We start from the raw sequence: 16,372 nt of genomic DNA on the forward strand, positions 1-16,372 counted from the left end.
GACTAATCTCCATGAGCTACCTCAGATTTATATTTTTCACTAACCATAATGTTGATATTTTTTCTAGTGATGATTCTACAAGTTCTATCTTCAGTCAACCTCTTGAGCCTTCTACTCTTCCGCCTTCTCCACCTCTCGATGATTCTAGACCAGACGATGATCCTGCTCCTACTATCATGCCTCCTTCCTCCAATCATTCTTCTAGGGTAAAAAATTCACCTCTTCATCTTCTTGATTATCATTGTTTTTTACTATACTTCATCACCATAAACTTCAGTCATTCCAAGAAGTCTCCACAAATCCATATTGGCAGCAAGGAATGCAGGACGAAATTCAAGTACTTGAAAAAGTACACACTTGAAATTTGGTTGATCTTCTTTCTAATCATAAAATTGTGAGTAGTAGATGGGTATACAAGATCAAGACTCGCTCTGATAGTTCTATTAACCATTATAAAGCACGATTGGTCGCTTAAGGATGTATACAAGAGTATGGTATTGATTATAAAGAAATGATTGCTTCGATTGCTCGGCTCACATTTGTTCGCACTCTTCTTGCCATTTATGCGGTCAGAAAACGGTCTCTCAGTCAAATGGATGTGAAGAATGAATTTCTTAATAGAAATTTAAAAAAGAATGTCTATATGAAACCACCCCCGAGATATCCTTGTCCGTCTAGCAAAGTTTGTCTCCTTCACAAGGCACTTTATGGTCTTAAGCAAGCTCCACGTGAATGGTTTGTCAAGTTCAGCACTATTATATGCAATCTTGACTTCACTTGCAGTCCTCATGAGAATACTCTCTTTATTCGTAAGAGTGAACGCGGAGTTGTTCTTCTACTTTTGTATGTTGATGACATGATCATTACTAAAAATGATGTTGATGATATTTTTTATCTCAAAGCGTCCCTTCACCATGTTTTTAATATGAAAGATCTTGATTCTCTCAGTTATTTTCTTAGTACTTCAGATTTTCTTGCTCGAGCTCGAATTACAGATAGTCCACTGAGTCTACTCCTTTTGAGCCTCATGTTCGATTTACCCCTATGGATGGCACTGTTTTGGATAATCTTACTCTTTATCGACCGTTAGTTGGAAGTTTCGTCTACTTGACTGTCACATGACTAGACATCGCCTATCCAATTCATGTTCTTAGCCAATTCTTGTCAGCTCCTCGTACTACTTACTATGCGACCGTTCTTTGCATTTTTTGTTACATCAAAGGCACTCTGTTTCATGGTCTTCATTTTTTTATCCATTCATTTTTATCCTTTCAGGCGTACTCAGATGCTTATTTGGGCTGGTGATCCCATTGATCGTTGTTCTACTACTGGTTATTGTTTGTTTCTTGGTGACTCTCCCGTTTCTTGGCGAGCCAAGAAGAAAACCTTCATTGTTCGATCAAGCACATAAGCTAAATACAATGCTCTCGCTGACACCACTGTTGAGGTTGTCTCGATTTGTTGGCTTCTTGAAGACTTGGGTGCTCCTCAGTCATTCCCGACTAGTGTTTTCTATGACAACTGTAGTGCTCTTCAGATTGTCCATAATGATATTTTTCATGAACGTACCAAACACATTGAGATCGATTGTCACTTTATTCAACAACGCCTCCTTATTGATGTTGTTCGTCTCATAGCTGTTGAAACTCTGAATCATACTGTGGATATCTTCACGAAAGCTCATCATCCTACTTGCTTTCGAACTCTAGTATTCAAACTTAAGCTGGTATCTTTAGCTCCCACTTGAATTTGAGGGGGGATGTTAGAGTATAATTAGGATAAATTAAGATCAATTAGTATCATATCATATCTGTATATTTATTGTAGGATTTTATGCTTTTATTGCTTTGATTCTCCTAACACCTATATATACCCTTGTACATTATACATTTGAGGACACACTCAATAATACACTCTTCAGATTGCTCTCTTGTTTATATCAAAGAAAAAGAAGATGCAACAGCAATACGGGTGAAGAAGAATGCACGCATGAATTTAAAACTCTTGATAACAATTTAGTTAGTTTTGGTTAGGTATTTTACTTGGTTGTGGATCTTTTCTCATAGGAATATTAGTTTGTTAGTTCGTAGATAATGATTTAACGAGCATATTATTTGTATATAAAAATTAATTATTAAATTAAATAATAATATAAATTATTTATTAAAATATAAAATATATATTGAAAATAAATTAAATAACACATGTAGTATTTTTCTAATACTGAATAACTGAGATTCAGTATTGCGTTTAGTTGTATAGAACTAAAATTAAAATTTGGGATACAAAATTTCAGTCTTTTTAATATCTCCTTAAACCCCAAAAAATTAAAATTTGTTGGGATGAAAAATGAAACTTTAATAACATTTATTTCTGAAATTACCTTCATTTAACTTTTTAAATTCTAAATTTAACTCCACTTTTTCTTTTTTAACAAAAACATAATTCAATCAGATACATTTTACACCAAATATAATACAAAGATTTAGGGTCCGTTTGAAAAACTCAAAAACTATTTTTTTAGCTTTTAACTTATAAAAAGTTATATTAATAGTGTTTGGTAAAATTTTTTAGATAAACTTTTAACTTTTCAAAAGTTATTTAAGAGTTTTTGAAGAAGTTAAAAATGTGATTTCTTCTATTTTCAAAAGCTATTTTATCACTCTTATTTAATACACAACTTTAAAACAATGACTTCTATTTCTATAATAACTTTTTAAATATAAAATAACTTATTTAAAAATTATTATTAATAAAAATTTTTATATTTTAATTTTTTTCAGAAAAACTTATTTAAAAAGTTTAGCCAAATTGACCCTTAATTTAGTCTAAATCTTTCTTACAAACCACCAAAACAAAATCCCCCATTATAACATTTTTACTTCTACTATTAGGCTAATAAAGAGAAAAAAGTGAGTATAATTAATCTTAAATCCTAATAAGATTTGATTGTTAAAACCACATAGATTGTGTTTGTTTATGAGAATATGATAAGATAAGACATTGAAAACAAGACACAAAAGAGAGAAATACAAAAATTTGTATTTTTTTTTGTAATAAAATAGAACAAATTATAAAAATTTAATTCATTCTCATTTTTTTTATCTAAAAAAATTGAAAAAAAATATAATAATAAAAATATATAATTATAAAAAACTAACAAAAATAATAAAAAATAAAAGATAAATTATATTCTTTATTAATATTTTTATATCACCTTATTAAAATAAACACAAAATATATTAATTTAATATTTTTAAATATAATATTTTTATATATTTTTTATCTGTAAAATATAATTTTATATCTTTATATTTTTATCACAGATTCACAGTATTCTATTTCTGTCTATGTGCAATATTGTGAGAGAGTGTCCAAGGTCCACACTTCCCATACAAAATGATTACCATTTTTTTTTTTGAAATCTTATTATTATTGGCCTTTGTCTAACAGCTCTGTCTGTGTGCCGTTAGATCTTACCAATCAAAGAGTCCTTAGTCCCTCAGGATTCGAACACCGAAATTAATATTTTATTCTTACAGCACTTCTGTGTCTGTCTTGGAACTTAGAAAAGACCAATGAAAGAAAGGCATCAATTTTTGGCATCGGTTTCTGTAAGCAACTGCTAAATTAAATAAAAATAGTTCCTTTTTTTCCACTTCCCTTCTTCCCTTGTCTTCTCCCCACCTCACCCTCCATCACAAATTCAAAAACTTGCATTCCATACTCTTTTTCTTTTTTCTTTTTCTTTTTCTTTTTCTCTTTTGAGTGAATCACAAACACCCATCATCGAAGATTAGGCTCAGAGTAATTTCGGTTGAAAGAAGGAAAAGAAAGAAATGGAATCGAGTAGCATTGATAGCAGTATATTGTCCTTGACTATGATGGAGGAAGATGAGCATACCCATCATCAGTTTTCTTCGATCTCGAAGCTGCACAACAATGGCCCCACCACAACCAGTGTCCATGACCTTCTTGAGTGCCCTGTTTGCACAAATTCAATGTACCCTCCAATCCACCAGGTCTTTCTTCTCTGATGTACCCCCTTTTCGCTTTATGGCTTTTGCTTCCCACAATCATGCTCCTTTTTTGCTCTCTCATTACTTGCTTCCGTGTTTCTTTCTTTGTAAGTTGTGTTTGATGCTATTTGCTTGCTTGCAATCATCATTCTGTTACTTTTTTTTAGGAAAAAGTAAAATATTAATTAAAGAGAGGATTTATTTTCTATTTTATAAATAGGTGCTTATGGTTGTGTGGTTTGGGATATTATGAAGTGTTATGATTGCATTGGAAGTCTTCAATGTTGAGATCTTATGTTTCACTGGAAATTTCAGTTTGCATGATGATGTTGATTATGATAGTGAATCCTCAGGGTTTGATTGATTTGGGTGGGTTGTTGGAGTGGTTTATAAAGCGTGAAGATACTCTTCATCAAAGCTTTGTTCTTTCTAAAGTTGACTTTTTTTGTTGTTGCAAGTTTCTTCTCACCTGTTACCTTGTTTACTTTAGGTAAAGTTGTTTGATTGGTAATGAATGGAATGTGAAAATTTTGAGTAAATGCCATTTTGTTATTCTTCAAGTCATGCTTGTGATGTTGGAGGCTTAGCCTACCAAAAGAGGCATAAAAAATGAATTTAGATCCTGGAAAGTGAGAAAGTTGGTGGAGTGGTAAAGTAAAAGATCAATCATAGTTGATTTTGTAACTTTCATGAAATATGTATCCCACTGTTTTAATTTAAGAGTGATTAATTCTTCATTTTACCACTTTATCGACTTCCTTGTTTTAGAGGGCTTTGATTCATAAAAAAATATTGTTTTGGTAGATTTAGTTTTTAAATGAGAAAACAAACTTAATTACATCAGTGAAATCTTGACGGCGAGTGATAATTTTAACTAATGTATATGTGTCATTCTAGAGTGATGATTGTTGTAAGGAGTTATTATTGTTTCTCAATGATGTGAAGGTGAATTACTCACTTGTGGTTTAGAAGGACCAGAGAATCTCTTTTGGTTAGGAACTTAGGATGCGTAATTGTTTGACATTTATTTAGTTATTCCATCTTTGCGTATAGAAATTGGCTTGGAATGTTGTTGTTCCACGGCAACATCATTAGCCAGATGCCCTTTTCATTGTGTTTAGTTAGATATGTTGGTAATATTTTATAGGGTTTAGTTTAACATAAGGCCATATATGTGTTTTGAAGGCACAAGTTAAAAGTTATCAATTGAGAAAATTTTTGTGAAAAAGATACAATATTTAAGTTGTTAACGTATTTATTATATAGTTGTTAAAATAAAAATTTAAAAACTTTTATTAGTAGTAATATTTGAGAAAGTCGAAGGGCTAGCACTTAACCAGCAAAAGAAAAATGAGTAATTCTCTATCATTAGATGTCTCATACCATTAAAAACACTATTGATAGCTACAAATTACAAAATTTGCTGGCCCCTAGCACTCATCCTAATCTTTAATACGTGTCTTTAAACACTTATTAACTAAATCCTATTTTATATTCTCTTATAAATTGATGTGCACTTACTGCAAATATGAGATATTGGTGGTTCATATTTTCTCTAACACTGACAACACAGCATTCTTTTCGCTACAATATCATATAATAAGTTGGAAGTGACGTACATATGACTATGAATAACTAGTCTTATTCCTAATTAGGATGTCTAGTCATGTAGTAGTGGTAGCAAAAAATTTCTTCACATTATTTTGGTCCTTATAAAGAGTAGCCATGAATTTATAAACTACATTACTCAGTACATTCATAACTCAATGTATTCCATATTTTCAGAACAAGAGATATGATAGTACAAAACAAGTGTCTGATTGTTGAGTTTGGTTATGCAGTGTCACAATGGGCATACCCTTTGTTCAACTTGCAAGACAAGGGTACACAACCGGTGCCCAACTTGCAGACAGGAACTCGGAGACATAAGGTGTCTGGCATTGGAGAAGATAGCAGAATCACTTGAACTTCCTTGCAGATACATCTCTCTTGGTTGTCCAGAGATATTTCCATATTACAGCAAACTCAAACATGAGGCTATTTGTAACTTCAGACCATACAACTGCCCTTATGCCGGCTCAGACTGCTCTATCGTCGGAGATATCCCCTACCTTGTCGCTCATTTAAGAGATGATCACAGGGTTGATATGCATTCTGGCTGCACCTTCAACCATCGCTATGTCAAGTCTAATCCCATGGAAGTAGAAAATGCTACTTGGATGCTAACAGTAAGAATAAAATTTTCCACCATATGTTGTTCTACTTCCACTCTTATTCCAATTGATATGGTTGACTCCAATTTTTTTTTCATGTCAGGTGTTCCACTGTTTTGGCCAGTATTTCTGTCTCCATTTTGAAGCATTCCAGCTCGGTATGGCTCCAGTTTACATGGCATTCCTCCGGTTCATGGGAGACGAAAGAGAGGCCCGTAACTACAGCTACAGCCTAGAGGTAGGAGGAAACGGACGCAAGCTAACCTTCGAGGGGAGTCCAAGAAGCATCAGAGATAGCCACAAGAAAGTCCGAGACAGCCATGATGGCCTCATTATATACCGTCACATGGCGCTCTTCTTCTCGGGCGGGGACAGGAAAGAGTTGAAGCTGAGAGTGACAGGAAGAATATGGAAAGAGCAGCAGAACCCTGATGGTGGAGTGTGCATTCCCAATCTTTGTACCTAAAGTTCATTGTATTGTATTGTATTGTATCTCTCTAACCTTGCTTTCTAGATGTAGATAATTTTTGAAGTAATCTATGCTTGGAGGTGGTGGCTTTCAACTCAAAATAAATAACCAAGTATATGATCCTACGTGTAACATATGCTAAATTAGTCCCTTGAGACAGTTTTGGTCATTACAAAAGAAAGCAAAATCAAATATGGCACTGCTCATAGGATTTATGAATTAAATTCTGCTACTCATCTCCGTTCTTAAAATGTTTCATATGTTATTCTTGGATAGCTTAATGTTTCAAAGATTTAGTAATATGCTCAAGGTTAGTGTGAATGGAAAGGGTTCAACATATGTTTTATAAGAACAAAAGTTCAAAACATTCATGTGTTATACTTATATATTAAATAAGTGACAATTAAAATACATCACACGATATTTTTTCATTTTAATTAAAATGCGATCTTTTTCTACTAAAATTAAGAAGTTTTTTCCTTTCTCCACTTTATCTATCTTTATTTTATATTATCAAATGAAAAAAAACCTAGCAACAAAACTTCAATGACTGGCCTTCCGATCGATAGTTTATTATTATTATTTTTTTTTATGATCCGATCGATAGTTTATTAGAACTTACAATTCCACAATATTATGTCGTACAAAAATATTACTGAGTCTAAAAGCCTTGATCTTAATAGATTGAGCAAAATGTGCACCTGCTCGTTTTAGCAATTTCAACTTTCCAAATTGGATTAGGAACAAAGAAATGAGATCAAATAGTATACAATTTTCATCTTTGTTGCTTCTCCTTTTGATAAGAATAATTATTAATGGCTTTAATAAATTCAAAGCATTAAAATCCTAATGGAAGGAGGACAAGAAAAGAATGGCACCAAAAAGAGGAATTTTAATGGCATAAAGAGAACACAGCGGACACATAAAAGATAGATAAGGGTTTTCTATTAGATCTCTTAAAAACCTGTTCTTAACAACCTAGGTCACTGGAAGGGTTTTCCCTACTAGATCTTCAAAGAACCTGTCCTTGACAACGAATTTATTAAAACCATTAATTAATTCTTATCAACCTTGGTCTATATTATGCAGTGCATCATACAACCTTGCCAATAAAGACAGTGTAACCCTTTTTCTGAAATTTAGAGGGAGGAGGCACATTAAATATTCAAGGAGGAGAAGCTTACTCTCTCTATATATATGGCAATTCAATGATAATTTATAAGGCCTCCAGCCCTCCAGTGCCAGTAGAAGGCACTGAAGAAAAAAAATTCTAATTAAATTCTATTCGCTCAAGTTGATGCACAATAATAATACAGTGTGCTGACTAAGCAGGTGCTATACTAGATGCTGCATCAGAGCAAATAGTATGTGAAATGAATGATACAGCTTTTTGACAAAAAATGGCAACATAATCAATCCCTTAAGTCCCAACAACACAAGCTTGACAACAGAAACAGGCAACTAAGAAGCCAAGTAGAGCACCAGCAATAACTTGGGATGGAGTGTGTCCTAGAAGTTCCTTCAGCTTCCTTTCACTAATTGGATGCCCTTTGAACAAGTCTGCTACAATCATATTTAGCACCTGTCAGATTACCACGAACAGAACAAATGACAACAGGTTAGAAATCACCTTGATCCTAAGGAACAACAACAATAAAAGTAAAAATGCATAGGACTTTGCAGTTAAAATGAGTCAGAGACAGTTTTAATATCTTGCAATTTGACGGGGAAAAACCGCAATAATGGATGTTTAAAACTCAAAAGTCGGTGTTGTAGAACAAACATGGAATGCAAAACATGGAAGATACACATAATGATTCATAACCTAACTACTAACTAGTCACTTAATAATTAATATGGAAAGGTCAAAAGAGGTGAATTACAAGAGCTGCCTATTGGCAGAGAAATATGTTTGGTGTCGAAATAAGTAAACTGCAAGTGCAACCTATGACAGAGAGGCAAAGCTAAATTTGGTTGCATAACAAGGAGTCTTGAGGGGAATTTCCATTTGATCTAAGCGTATGGCGGAATACCATTATCTCCACACAAATATGTTGACAGGACATGAGGCCTGCTACACATACAAGCCTTTTTGGCTGAAAGTTGCTCCAAGTCCAAGAAAAAAACACGCGCTCCTTCAACAACACGTTCACTCTTCGTCTTCTTCCTCAATCAAAACGCAAACCATCAAAATTCAAGGGACATTCAAAACAAACTACTAGGATTCTGCAGAAACGTTCCAACTCCTCGCGAAAAATAGAAGAAATCAAGAAGAAAATATACAAATCTCCATAAAAAATCACCAGAAAAAAGAAAAAAACATTATTCGAGGTACTGTTTTACTATTCTTCTAGGTTTTTCTTCTAGATTGTCTCTGTCATGTGCCTCATCCTTAACCAGCAAAACATTAAAAGATTTCAAGAAGAAATATACTGTCTCCCCCTGTTTTGGGTGTATTTCTTAAATCCTTTGGTGTATTTCTATAATCCTTTCTGTAACCGTTTGAGTGTATTTCTGTAATCGTTTAGGTGTATTTATGTAATTCGTTTGGGTGTATTTCTGAAGTTCCATTATTTTCAAAACGATTTCAAAGCTTGATTTTAGAAACTATGAAAATCGAAAAAAACGAAGCAAAGAGAGAACGCATGAAGGAGATCCAACAAATTTGGCAAGAAACTCGAAAAAAGAAACGAAATCTTTTGAAAAATGAAAGTTATATATTTGTGTGTTAATTGATTTGAATTTTTTTAAAATTCTGTTAAAAAGGGCACGTAACAAGCAGCGCGTTTAATGGGTGAATTTCGTTCAGACTTGTAAAGCTTGTAAATGCAAAACACTTGTATGTAGAGATTAATCCATTAGTATATTTTGTATCCATCAAGGACTCAAAGACACTAAAAAGGGACAAAACTTATTTTTTATTTTTCTTTCATTATTCTTGTTAATTTTTTATAATAATACTTTTTATTATTATATTTTTCTTTTCAAAATTTTTAAATGAAAAAAAAAATGATAATAAATTAGATTTTCATAATTTGTTCTACTTTATCACCAAACAAAATACAAGAACACTAAATTATGGGTCTTTTACGTTGTCTTGTTCTCAATGTCTTGTCTTGTTCTAATCTCAGAAACAACCGCAGCCTAAAGGTTCATTTCAGTACAATTCGCTTAGTACAATCACCCGGTAATCAGAAACTAACTAAAGAACTAAAACTCCTAGTTGCCAAGCAAAATAAGTTTCAGACTTAAGATTGTGTTAGAAAACAAGAATTTAAGCCCAGTTGAACCAACCTAATACTTTATTCCCGATTTCTCATTGAATGAACATCATATAGCTCTAAGTGAACCTAACATTGTTTGCATTACACCCTATAAACCACACTTCAAAAAAAAAAATTTTAGCTACCAAAGCTAACTTTGCACTCTGCAAACAGTCCTCTTTTCCCGACAAGTTCCATTTTTTCTTTTTTAATTTCTTGTAATCAAATATTTGAGAAACAAAGCAAGCACAACCGAAAGTACGAGGTGCAATAAATGCATCAAAATGAAAACAATCTGAGACAGAGAAGAACAAGGGATTACCTCAGCTTGCATGCCAGCATGTCTCCTGACACCAATTGCATCATACATGACAATAAGGCTGAAGCCCAAACACACCGGAAAGAGCGAGTCAGCGACGCCATGACAGAGAGCAACGGAGGTGGTGAGGGCAGTGCAAAGCGCAGAGTGCGAGGACGGCATCCCCCCAGAAGCAAACAAGAGCTTCAAGTCCCACGTCCTCTCCACGAAGAAGTTCAAGAAAACCTTCATCGACTGCGCTATGAGCCACGCCAACAGCCCCGAAACGAACGTTGGATTCGCCGCCAATGTCGCCACAAAGGGACTTATCCGAAGCTTAGCATTGGCTGTGACGCTCAACAGAGCCACCCCCAACCCTCCTCTGTTCTGAAGGTAGCAACCGTTCCACTCTTCCATTGCTTTGTCTGCATCAGTTGTGCAAGCATGGAAGCTGGAAAGCCACTTGTGGGTGTGCAAAGATGCTACCTTTTTTATCGTTTGCAGAACCCAGATGGGGGTTCTTGGGGAATTCCATGGAGAAGATGTGTAGGAAGAAGAAAGACAAGTGGTGGTGGGTCTGAAGTTAAAGAATGAAAAGGTGGTAGATGGGGAAAGTGGGGTGATTGCGATTGGGGTGCAAGTGAATGAAGTCAGCGAGAGAAGAGAGTCCATGGAAGGGGTTTTGTGTGTGTTGGTGTTGTTGTAATTTCAGTCAGCATTTCAAAAGAAACAAGCATCGAGAGTGAATGAAGGAAGGAATTATTAATGGGATAGATAAGAAGGAATGTAACAGAAAGTTAGAAAGACAGAGGTAGGGCAGATACAGAAAATTAGGGAACCAGTGACATCTTGTCTTGTTTCTCATTTACATATTCATTTCCCATCATAATTTTAAAGCATATTCGATTACTCTCTCGAACGTTTCTAAAAGGATGAAGCATAATGGAGCTGCGGGGAATCGAACCCCGTGCCTCTCGCATGCAAAGCGAGCGCTCTACCATATGAGCTACAACCCCTGTTTAGAATAAAACTTTAAAATTCAATAAGTCTGTTTTTAATTTTGAGTGTAACATCACTCCAACCAGATCAATTAAAAAATAACCGTAATTTTTAATGATTAATTCCATCCAATATTCTACTCTTCTATTAATATTTTTTATTCAAAACTAACGGATTAGTTGATAATATGTAAAGAAATTATTTAAAAAAATAAAATGTCTTCTGTCATCTTAGTAATACGCTACATTAAAATAAGATAATTAAATTTTTAAAAAAAAATTAAAAGACAATAAATTTTTAACTAATTTAAACATAGACACATAAATTTATAATTACAAGCATACAAGTAATGAAAGTAATTGTGTGTTTACATTTACATAATTTACTATATACTATAATATAATCTATCATTTAATTATGTAAACCATCTTATTCCTAATAAATATAATACTAAGGTTTTTGGTAACTTATCCTTTTTTTGGAAACTAAATAAATTGAGGTACATTCTAAGTAAACGATATTTTTCAAACATAATTTTGTCAAAAATTACTTTTATTATGTTATTTATTTATTGGCGTTTAGGGGTTGAGAGCTACTAATATTGTAATAATGAAAACAGTAAGATGATTTCTTAAATTATAAATACTTTTTCTTAAATAAAGTAAAGTTACATCTAAAGATTTGGGTAATCTTTACAACCAAACGTAATAATTTTTTGAAGGAAAAAAAAGTAACTTTAACAATTGTAGGTAGCTACCAATTAAAAATAAGAGTCATTTTTATAGGTATAAATATATAATAAGTCATTTTTAATAATATGCACATTTTGGATCTCTGAAGCAACATCAAATATGAAAGTGGCAACCTTGAAGAGTTGATCAACAAGGGGATCTAATTGATCATACATCAAAAGTTTTATTCATAACTAGAGTAAAGTGGTAAAGAGTATGAACTATGTATAACTAAGAGGTTTATTGTCAAGTATCTATATATTGGCCTCTAGGGCACCAAAAGCAAAATGTTCAGTTTTCAACATATTTATAAGATCACTTCCTAGAATTTCTAAACTTTCTTTATCCACTTCTGAATTCAGAGACTTGTTTTGGACCAAGTGCGAACGATGATGCATCTTCCATTTTTAGATATTCTAAAATAGAATTTTCAACACGAGGTATTGCTTCCAGAGCCTCATAAGGAAACTGCATTGATGGCTCAGGCTTGAACATTTTCTGTTCGGAAAATAGAACAAGTTATTCTTCGTGAATTTTAAAGATGTCGATATGAACAATTAAAGTCTTTGCTAATGAATGTCATTTTCCCTATATGTCTATGGCCTGTTAAACGATGAAGATTGGACTATAAGCTTCTGTTGTGCTATAAAAATCATACCAAATGAGGCAATACTTTTACCCAAACGAATCGGATATTATTTAATTTGGCTGAGTATGTACAGTAAACTCAAGCTTACAAGAAAGAAATAACGTAAATATTCCAATGCACAAGTTACAGACATGTTTAATTTTATGAAGATGTTCACAGTTCAAAATACAAAGTGATTATGTAAGTGTGTTACACGTAGTGTTGTTACCAGGCAATTTTCAGGGTTTCAAAATAAAGATGTAATCCAAAATTCATAACAAGTTACAACAACAAATATTAAAAATAAGGGTCATTTTTATAGGTATAAATGCATAATAAATTATTTTTAACAGTATGCACATTTTGGATCTCTAAAGCAGCATCAAATATGAAAGTATTGCAACCTTGAAGAGTTGATCAACAAGGGCATCTAATTGATCATACAACAGAAGTTTTATTCATAACTAGGGTAAAGCGGTAAAGAGTATGAACTATGCATAACTCAGAGGTTTATTGTCAAGTATCTATATTTTGGCCTCCAGGGCACCAAAACGTTCAATTTCCGACATGTTTATAAGATTCCTTTATAGAATTTCCAAACTTTCTTCATCCACTTCTGAAATCAGAGACATGTTTTGGACTGAGTGCGGAGGGTGATGATAGAACATGCATCCTCCACTTTCAGATACACTGAAATAGCATTTTCAACACGAGGTATTGCTTCCAGAGCCTCGTAAGGAAACTGCATTAATGGCTCAGGCTTGAACATTTTCTGTTCAGAAAACAGAACAAGTTATTCTCCGTGAATTTCAAAGATGTGCATATGAATAGTTAAAGTCTTTGTTAATGAATGCCATTTTTCCTAAATATCTATGGCCTGTTAAACGGTGAAGATTGGACTATAAGCTTCTGTTGTGCTATAAAAATCATACCAAATGAGGCAATACTTTTACCCAAACGAATCAGATATTATTTAATTTGGCTAAGCATGTACAGTAAACTCAAGCTTACAAGAAGAAAATAACGTAAATATTCCAAAACACAACTTACAGACTTGTTTAATTTCATGAGGATGTTTACAGTTCAAAATACAAAGTGATTATGTAAGTGTGTTGCACGTAATGTTGTTACCAGACAATTTTTAGGGGTTTTAAAATAAAGATGTAATCCGAAATTCAAAACAAGTTACAACAACAAATATTAAAAATAAGGGTCATTTTTATAGGTATAAATGTATAATAAGTCATTTTTAATAGTATGAACATTTTGGATCTCTAAAGCAGCATCAAATATGAAAGTAATGCAACCTTAAAGAGTTAATCAACAACGGCATCTAATTGATCATACAGCAGAAGTTTTATTCATTACTAGAGTAAAATGGTAAAGAGCATGAACTATGCATGACTAGGAGGTTTATGGTCAAGTATCTATATATTGGCCTCTAAGGTACCAAAATGTTCAGTTTCCAACATATTTATAAGATCACTTTCTGAAATTCACAAACTTTCTTCATCCACTTCTAAATTCATAGAAATGTTTTGTACTAGGTGCGAAGAGTGACGATAGAACATGCATCCACCACCTTCAGATACTTTGAAATAGCATTTTCAACACGAGGTATTACTTCCAAAGCCTCATAAGGAAACTGCATTGATGGCTCAGGCTTGAACATTTCCTGTTCAGGAAATAGAACAAGTTTTCTCCGTGAATTTCAAAGATGTGAATATGAACAGTTAAAGTCTTTGCTAATGAATGCCCTTTTTTTCAAAATGTATATGGCATGTTAAACGGTAAAGATTGGCCTATAAGCTTCTGTTGTTCTATAAAAATCATACCAAATGAGGCAATACTTTTAGCCAAACGAATCGGATATTATTTAATTTGGCTAAGTATGTACAGTAAACTCAAGCTTACAAGAAGAAAATAACGTAAATATTCCAAAACACAACTTACAGACTTGTTTAATTTCATGAAGATGTTTACAATTCAAAATACAAAGTGATTATGTAAGTGTGTTGCACGTAGTGTTGTTACCAGGCAATTTTCAGGGGTTTCAAAATAAGGATGTAATCTGAAACTCATAACAAGTTACAACAACAAATATTAAAAATAAGGGTCAATTTTTTTGGTATAAACGTATTATAAGCCAATTTTAACAATATGCACATTTTGGATCTCTGAAACAGCATCAAATATGAAAGTAATGCAACCTTGAAGAGTTTATCAACAAGAGCATCTAATTGATCATACAACAGAAGTTTTATGCATAACTAGGGTAAAGTGGTAAAGTGTATGAACTATGCATAACTTGGAGGTTCATTATTAAGTATCTATATATTGGCCTCTAGGGCTTCAAAATGTTTAGTTTTCAACATATTTATAAGATCACTTTCTGGAATTCCCAAACTTTCTTCATCCACTTCTGAATTCAGAGACATGTTTTGGACTGAGTGCGAAGGGTGACGATAGAACATGCATCCTCCACTTTCAGATACTCTGAAATAGCATTTTCAACATGAGGTATTGCTTCCAGAGCCTTGTAAGGAAACTGCATTGATGGCTCAGGCTTGAACATTTCTTGTTAAGAAAATAGAACAAGTTATTCTCCTTGAATTTTAAAGATGTGGATATGAACAGTTAAAGCCTTTGCTAATGAATGCCCTTTTCCCTAAATGTCTATGGCCTGTTAAACGGTTAAGATTAGACTACAAGCCTTTGTTGTGCTATCAAAAATCATACTAAATGAGGCAATACTTTTACCCAAATGAATTGGATATTATTTAATTTGACTGAGTATGTACAGTAAACTCTAGCTTACAAGAAGGAAATAACGTAAATATTCCAAAACACAACTTACAGACTTATTTAATTTCATGAAGATGTTCACAGTTGAAAATACAAAGTGAATATGTAAGTGTATTGCACGTAATGTTGTTACTAGGAAATTTTCAGGGGTTTCATGATAAGGATGTAATCCGAAATTTATAACAAGTTACAACAACAAATATTAAAAATAAGGGTCATTTTTATAGGTATAAATATATAATAAGTCATTTTTAACAGTATGTACATTTTGGATCTCTGAAGCAGCGTCAAATCTGAAAGTAATGCAACCTTGAAGAGTTGATCAACAAGGGCATCTAATCTATCATACAGCAGAAGTTATATTCATAACTAGGATAAAGCGGTAAAGAGTATGAACTATGCATAACTAGGAGGTTTATTGTCAAGTATCTATATAATGGCCTCCAGGGCAACTAAATGTTCAGTTTCCAATACATTTATAAGATCACTTTTGGAATTCCCAACCTGTCTTCATCCACTTCTGAATTCAGAGACATGTTTTGGACTGAGTGTGGAGGGTGATGACAGAACATGCATCCTCCACTTTCAGATACTCTGAAATAGAATTTTCAACGCGAGGTATTTCTTCTAGAGCCTCGTAAGGAAACTGCATTGATGGCTGAGGATTGAACATTTCCTATTCAGAAAATAGAACAAGTTATTCTCCGTGAATTTCAAAGATGTGGATATGAACAGTTAAAGTCTTTGCTAATGAACGCCCTCTTCCCTAATTGTCTATGGCCTGTTAAACAGTGAAATTTTGACTACAAGCTTCTTCTGTTGTGCTATAAATATCATACCAAATAAGGCAATACTTTTATCCAAACGAATCGGATATTATTTAATTTGACTGAGTATGTACAGTAAACTCAAGCGTAAAAGAAGGAAATAACGTAAATATTCCAAAA

At 33.2% G+C, this 16,372-nt stretch overlaps 2 protein-coding genes and 1 non-coding gene across 3 annotated transcripts; 1 reads left to right on the forward strand and 2 right to left on the reverse strand.

The window, feature by feature from the left end:
* The first annotated feature begins 3,330 nt into the window (after positions 1-3,330).
* On the forward strand, positions 3,331-6,952 carry LOC112695309 (E3 ubiquitin-protein ligase SINAT5). The gene is made up of 3 exons (XM_025747600.3): positions 3,331-4,022; positions 5,861-6,247; positions 6,336-6,952. Exons 1-3 carry the CDS (start codon positions 3,840-3,842, stop codon positions 6,696-6,698), a joined length of 933 nt encoding a protein of 310 aa, XP_025603385.1. The 5' UTR covers positions 3,331-3,839; the 3' UTR covers positions 6,699-6,952.
* A 911-nt stretch (positions 6,953-7,863) lies between these two features.
* On the reverse strand, positions 7,864-11,144 carry LOC112695310 (uncharacterized). Its single transcript, XM_025747601.3, has 2 exons — positions 10,287-11,144; positions 7,864-8,283 (listed from the first exon to the last, which is right to left on the reverse strand). Exons 1-2 carry the CDS (start codon positions 10,932-10,934, stop codon positions 8,122-8,124), a joined length of 810 nt encoding a protein of 269 aa, XP_025603386.1. The 5' UTR covers positions 10,935-11,144; the 3' UTR covers positions 7,864-8,121.
* Positions 11,145-11,205: 61 nt separating this feature from the next.
* On the reverse strand, positions 11,206-11,278 carry TRNAA-UGC (transfer RNA alanine (anticodon UGC)). Its single transcript has one exon. It is a non-coding gene; the product is annotated as a tRNA-Ala (tRNA).
* Positions 11,279-16,372: the final 5,094 nt, after the last annotated feature.

Source organism: Arachis hypogaea, chromosome 6 (assembly GCF_003086295.3).
Source record: "Arachis hypogaea cultivar Tifrunner chromosome 6, arahy.Tifrunner.gnm2.J5K5, whole genome shotgun sequence".
NCBI lineage: Eukaryota > Viridiplantae > Streptophyta > Magnoliopsida > Fabales > Fabaceae > Arachis > Arachis hypogaea.